This window comes from Mytilus trossulus, chromosome 14 (assembly GCF_036588685.1).
Source record: "Mytilus trossulus isolate FHL-02 chromosome 14, PNRI_Mtr1.1.1.hap1, whole genome shotgun sequence".
Classification (NCBI taxonomy): Eukaryota; Metazoa; Mollusca; class Bivalvia; order Mytilida; family Mytilidae; genus Mytilus; species Mytilus trossulus.
In genome coordinates, this window is record NC_086386.1 from 47684298 (window position 1) to 47691694 (window position 7397).

Genomic DNA, 7397 nt, shown 5'->3' on the forward strand with positions numbered 1-7397 from the left:
ACCTTTCTTATACCATCCGAGATTTGTTCCAAACTTGGACAGGAGCTTGTTTATGATTAAAAGCTAGTATCTCTAAGGAAATTTTGTACTTATTATCTGTATTTTTCTTATAAATGGACTTAGCTTTTCTTCCAGTTAACATTACAGACGATATGATCTTTCTTATTTTAAAGCCGAATTAGACTTTTGACCCCAATTTCACAGTTAAGGTGGTACCCATCACTTTCACTAAAAATAATTTGGCTCGTTTAATTTTCATAAAATTTTGACAAAGTATTTACTTTGACCCTTTGACAAAAATATAAAAATTTTTGAACCAAGCGCTTTGTCAGAAATATTACACTGGTTATATAGCAATTTGACAAACACCAATTTTGATCATTGAGAAGCTTAATATTCCCTTAATAACACAAAGTAATTAAAACGTTTAGGTGATTTTACAGAGTTATCTCCCTGTAGTGTTAGGTACCCCTTAACTGAACATAGAAAATGAAAGTGGGAGTTTCAGGTTAAAGTTTTTTGTCAAGGTAGTTTTTGATGAAGCTGAAGTCCAATCAACTTGAAACTTAGTACACTTGTTGCTTATGATATGATCTTTCTTATTTTAAAGCCGAATTAGACTTTGACCCCAATTGTACAGTAAACTGAACATAGAAAATGAAAGTGTGGGTTTCAGGTTAAAGTTTTTGGTCAAGGTAGTTTTTGATGAAGTTGATGTCCAATCAACTTGAAACTTAGTACACATGTTCCCTATGGTATGATCTTTCTGATTTGAAGGCCAAATTAGATTATTTACCCAATTTCAGTCCATTGAACATGGTAGTGCGAGTGGGGCATCTGTGTACTTTGGACACATTCTTGTTGAGTCTGTTGTTAACAGCTTAAGTAAGCGAGACACTGGGTTCTACGGAACCCTTACAAATTTTCGACCTCAGGAATAGATTACAAAGTACCTTTAATAGCTGTATTTGGCAAACTTTATTTTGTCCTCAATGCTCTTCAACTTTGTACTACATTTTGCCTCAGTAACATTTTTTTATTTGAGCATCATTGATGAGTCTTTTCTAGACCAAACATGCATCTGGCTCAAATACAAAACCTCCATCCTGGTATCTATGATGAGATTAACTAATAATCAAGCACCATAATGCTATGTAGACCTTTGCGTCTTTTCTATTCTAACAAGATCTTACAAGGATTTGACAACACACCTTTCTTATTTCTGTTCTGTAATTTTTCAGCCGATGAAATTTTATGTGTTCATCAATAAAACAAAATCAAATGATCGTAATAGTAGTTTAGTTTTTAGATGCTGGTAGGCAGGCTTGAAGACCGTAATATTTCGTTTATTTAATGGTTTCCAGTTTTCTCATTGTCCTCGTCCACAATGAAGAGGTTTATTTAACAAGACATCTGATCTCAAAGAGAGCCACTCATTTATTTTGAATAGCAAGCTGAGATAGATGAAATCTTCAGTGAATCACTGTACACAATTTAATAATAGATGTCTTATCAATCTGTCTTGTATTTTGCCATTGTACAAGAAGGGCATCTTTGCAGATCTTGAGTCATTGCCATTGATTAAAATTCACACTCTTGAGTCTATTGCAATTTTAATGATTACAGGCACTCAGAGATATATAATTTTATAAAAGAATGGAGAATGGAAATGAGGGATGTGTCAAAGAGAGAACAACCAGATCAAAGTTGAGATAACAGAATTAGGCTACCAGTGGGTCAATGCAACCAGAAAATCGAAAATCCCACAACTGGAGGTGTGCTTCAGTTGGCCCCTAAACAAGAATGTAAACTAGTTTTGCCTTATTTATTTCAATTTTATGTGTTGTCGTGCAATTTCTAGACTCAGGTTTGTTGGAATGTTATATCCTGCCAAATTCGTAATAGTCAATTTCACATCTCGTCTTTGCAAGATAGATGTCTTATTGGCAATCATCACATATTTCCTTTCATAGATATAGAATATAATTATTTCTGTGACTGCATCCTACATTAATTTGTAAGATCCTCTACCATAGACAATTCAGCTGGTCTGTAAAATTCCATATTCACATCTTTTATTTCATGTACTATGTCATGATGCCAGATAAAAGCTGACTAGGAAAGGCAACATTTAGCCATCAAAAGCTTAATTTATATCAGGGCCTAGGTGGTAGAGTAATCTAGCAAGTCGGACCTAGTGCAAGGCGATTTGGTGCCACAATATCTCAGTAGCACGAGTACGAATCCTGGCCAGGAAAGAACAAAAACCCTGCTCCCTTAAATTTACAGATCTAACATTGTTGGTTGATATTTTAAAACTGGTATTGGCTTAATTTCAAACACACTGAAAATTATTCTGACAAAATTTTTATTTTTTCCTACATTTTTTTTTACATGTAAATAACAATGTTTCAATGACAGTCAAAGTTAAAAATACACCTGTATTATGATGAAAATAATGTTAATGTACGACTATGACATGTAAAGCTTTGATAACTTTCAAATTTCAATTTCATGAATCTATTGACAACACTCTACTGGTGACTGCAGTTAAAATGATTAAAATTTATTTATCTAAAGGCTTGCTACAACCATTAACTTTTTTAACTGTATGAAAACCGGTACATTGATGTTTCTTCTTTAATTAATTAAACTTTTGACATGCATCATTAAACAAACCAAAAAATTTAGCGGTCGTATAAAAACTTGTAATTTAGAAAAACATGTCCAGAAGATTTATTTATTAAATCAGAATAACCGAAACTATGGTTTAAAGACAATGATAAGGATACAATTCCTGTCTTGATTAAAAACATTGCAATTATTGTTTAAAAAAAGAAACAGAATTAACGTTGTAAATGCCATACTGACAACAGTTTGGCTTTATAATTTTTTCTTATTTTAGAAATATATATAGCACGAATCTGAACCAATTCCTTGAAGAATTAGATACCGAAACATTATAGGGTCAAATGCCATAAAAATAACATCATTCTGTTTCAACATGATATGACAATGAAGTGTGATGAGTTAAAAACAATCTGTACAAAAATCCACATAATTTACACTTCTCGCCTCCTCACTGAAGCGTCCATTTCACTTTACAACTGTTGATGTGTATGACTGACAATGATATTTTTAGCATGACCAGAAAACACAACATATAATATTCAAAGTCCTCCTGTTTGTTGCTGAAACACATCTATCGAGTCCCCATCTTCCATGTCCAACTGCAATGGAAAAAACATATTATTAATAATTATAAATTACATAGATAAATCAAAAGACTAAGCAAATTCTTGCAGATGAATATGCAAGCTTTTAGTGTATATGTAATTCTTTGTTGTCCACATTGAAGGAAATTCTATGTGAATTTCGAATTTTGAATGGTCCGTTAAAATTACCTGCCTATTAGGATAAGTAATTATGTACAGCTTTTCATGTTTTTATGTTCAATGGACAGACTTATGAAGTCTTTCAGTATGGATTCATTAATTATTGTGGGTGCAATTTTTTATACGACTGAAATTTTGCAACAGCATAGAGTATTGCACAAAATCCCCACATAAAGAGGGAGAATGAAACAATTTTTTGGGGGACGGGTCAATTCCCAACTGCAAGGTCAATTCGCAACAGCAAGAAATTGAATATAAATTCAAATCATATAACCATTTCTAAGTTCTTTGATTACAGTTATTCTATGTCAGAAACCTATTATGTGTCAAATATTTAATTACAATCTAAATTCAGACCTGTATCAATTGGGAATATTGTGTCAATTTTTGCCAACTGTTCAGGGTTGTAACGTATGCAGTTGTATCCAGCAGGCTCGGCGAAACATTTTATTTCTGATTGAGAAAACTTTTTTTTATATCTTGGTTTTTACCAAAGTCTGTCTATAGGACTATAGAAAACGTGTGCTACGTTAGACAGTACAATTTGAATTTTTCTGTACCCAAGATATTTGGTAAACTGCTGCAACTGTTTAATTATGTTATGCAGTATAGTTGCTGTCTCAATAACATTTTCCTTTAGTTTGCATTCCTCCCAATTAGTTTTATCCATCACACATGTCATAAAATCAAGATATATGCTATAGCATGTTTCCACTAATTTATTTGTGAAACAGTGCAAGGACCAGACAATTCAGAATTTCAGAACTTGGAAAAAATTAAATTTATGTTTTTTTTTATAAATTTAAGTTCTGAATTTTTTTCTAATTTATAGAAGCAAATCATTGAATGCATTTTTTTATAGAATTAAGAATAATACATTTATAAAATTTTGCTGCACTTCAAATCTTTCCAAACATAAATGGAGAATGTGTCCTATGCCCTTGCTTGAATATTGTATAAAGGTACATAACTGAAGAACAGTAAAAGTGACTCTACCCAAATCTATACTGGATTAAAATTTTGTGGTAATTAGTATTATAGGTATGGAGACAGACAACAAATTTATTTTGGCTCTGTAATAAATATTACCTGTGAGGGTGTGTCTGTTTCATTTATTGGATTTCCATCAAATCTGAACCTTACTGCTCCCATTTTTAAACCCTGTTAAAAGAAAAGCAACAAGAAAGCTAAATTATAATCTAAAAAGAGGACTCTTTTAAAATGATAGGATATTGTTTATACTGAAACAAACAATTTGCTACATATATTTAAACAATGTATAAAAGAACAATAACACATTTTAAGATTATATCAAACAAGAATGGTCCCCATCCACACTATCAATTTCTATGTTCAGTGAAAATCTATAATTTGACATTATAATTAGAAATATCATATCATAGGGAAGATGTGTACTAAGTTTCAATTAAAAATAGGAAGATCATATCATAGGGAACATGTGTACCAAGTTTCAAGTTGGACTTCCAACTTTATCAAAAACTACCTGGACCAAAAACTGTAACCTGAAGTGGGACAAACAAACAGACAGAGGAACAAGAGACCAAAAAACATAATGGGGCATATAAACTTTTTTTTATTCAAATCAAATTATGCTGCTCCAGTACAGGAGCCTCTAGCCTTTGTTAGTCTTGTTTGATTTTTAATTTTAGTTTCTTTTATATATTTCGTAGTTTAATATGGTGTCCATTATCACTGAACTAGTATACATTTTTGTTTAGGGGCCATCTGAAACCCTCCTTCAGGGGCTAGATGTTTTTAACTGCATTGAAGACCCATTGGTAGCCTTCAGCTGTTATCCACTCTTTGGTCTGGTTGTTGTCTTTGACACATTCCCCATTTCCATTCTCAATCTTATAATAACTACTAAACACTTACAGCTCTATCACAATATGCAGACATCAGTTTCCGTAATGGTGTGTTGCGTTTAATTTTGAAATGTACCACACTACCATCTTGACCCGTTACTTTCAAGTTTATATGTTCAGACCCTTCTGGTTTCACATCTTCAATCTGAAAAACAACAAATATTGATGAATGGCTAGAACAATCATAAATGTGATAAAATATAAGGGCGACAGATGGCTGATTGAAATCTGTATGAGCTTGTATACTGCTAGACATGGTTAGCTCCTGTTGATTTTATATTTGCCTAGCCTAAGTCAGAAGCTCGTTTGTTCAGATTGTTGTATTTTCTTTGGGCTACCAATCTTTCAGTGGCTGAAAAAAGTGGTGGCCAAAATATTTTCATTTGGACCATGGGTCATGCTGGTTGGATGGACAGGTTTAACTTTATGTTGCTGTGATGTTTACAAATTCATATTGATCATTGGTTGATACAGGTTGATATTCTGCAACATCAAAAAAATAAACAACAATGTTATATTGCACTGGCCAGCAAAAGCATAAAGAACTGTTCAACATTCAGACCGAAACAAAGAAAGTGTCAAGCTGCATTGAGGTAAAAAAAAACGATATGTGTTAAAAATATAATATATTAACAAAGCGTATCCTGCAATGTTTTCTACGCCAGAAGCAGCATAGTGACGTCAATGCAAAGTTTCCATGTGTGTTCAGTTCAAACAAAAATACCTAACTAACTGACAAGATGAACGATTTTAGACTACGATAGGATATGTATACACCTTATCGCTATTTCCGCTTGACCCGAGAATCTGTTCCGCTTGAACTATTGGCGTCATACAACAATCACTTTTCCATTGTGGCGTCAGACATTTTGAATTTTGACGTCAAAATTTTATGGGACCCTGTGTGATGTCCAGTAATGGCGGACAAATAGCGATAAGGTGTATTGTTTGATCACTCAAATATGCAGCATATCTGAAGCTCTGTTTAGTGGAATGTATGTACTTGTTGTGTTAAACTTTCAGCACATGTATATATTGAACCGGTTTGAATTACACACGAACAGAGAGGGAGTTCATAACTATATAAACATACTTAGTATAATATTTCAAAATACAACCTCCCCCTTTTTTTAAAACATAAATATTTGTTTCAATCGACAAAAATACATATCGATGTGTTTGCTGATCGTCTAAACATTTAAACAACAATATAATATGTTCAAAATTGAATTATATATAAATACACCGCTCCGATATTGTAAATAAATAATATTTGCAAAGGCCATTTTCAGACCCATGCCGGTTAAACCTAAAATGTGCGCGGGAAGTAAATTTGCTTTCACGTGGAAATTAAAATTAATGAAAAACAGTTAGAGAATAAACGGAACGTTTGGTTTATAACATGGGTTCGTGGTTACCTTTTTATCGTCTGACATTGTAATTTATAATAAAAACAAAGTCTACAGACTTCTTTTCAGTCAGACCTCCTAATCGAAAATGGAATATGGCGCACAAAGGAAATGCCAGATTTCCCCAAACCCCAATATTAAACGGTTTTCGATTGGCCAATATTTTTTCTTTCATAAAACCCACGGCGTGTTAGATAGGTAAATAAATACTCCAAAATTTGTAATTAGTGTGAAAAGATGGTCGTTAGATTCATTTACTTAGATTTTTGTAATGTTTTAAAATTTTAAAATTGGTTTACAAATAAAAAGAAAATTTTGTGTTACTAAAAATAACATCCAATTAAAAATAGCGTAAAATGTAGCCTTAAAAGTAGGTCACGGGGTTATCGGGTTCAATTTGTCACACTTTCTTAAACGTGACCGAAAATTGCTTTTAATTTGATATATAAAGAATTGGAATAAATATTGCTCTTTATCAAATCTTCTAATGATTCGCCTCAATCTTCAGTGATATTTGCTCCGATTAGTAAATTTCAGTATTAAAATTAAATTAAGGCTTCACGAGTTACCTCGCTTTCCCCATGTCGAACAGTCAGGAAACTCTGAAACCCTGGGGATAGCCCACCAAGATACCTTACTATTCGCCTAATCCGTTTGCCCATTTATTGGGTTTTTTTGTTCACTAATATGATATTAAATGATTTTGC

General features: G+C 32.6%; 1 protein-coding gene across 1 annotated transcript; it reads right to left on the reverse strand.

The window, feature by feature from the left end:
- Positions 1–2351: 2351 nt before the first annotated feature.
- LOC134697434 (small ubiquitin-related modifier 2-like) lies at positions 2352–6924 on the reverse strand. The gene is made up of 4 exons (XM_063559713.1): positions 6700–6924; positions 5292–5426; positions 4485–4556; positions 2352–3230 (listed from the first exon to the last, which is right to left on the reverse strand). The coding sequence occupies exons 1-4, from the start codon at positions 6715–6717 to the stop codon at positions 3171–3173; spliced, it is 285 nt and encodes a 94-aa protein (XP_063415783.1). The 5' UTR covers positions 6718–6924; the 3' UTR covers positions 2352–3170.
- Positions 6925–7397: the final 473 nt, after the last annotated feature.

Bases quoted from the DNA above. Each gene is read 5' to 3' on its own strand.
- LOC134697434 (XM_063559713.1), bottom strand. The intron at 4,557-5,291 runs GTAAGTGTTTAG...TTCTTTTAACAG, and splicing joins CTGCATATTGTGATAGAGCT to GGTTTAAAAATGGGAGCAGT. The intron at 3,231-4,484 runs GTAATATTTATT...TTTCCATTGCAG, and splicing joins AAACAGACACACCCTCACAG to TTGGACATGGAAGATGGGGA.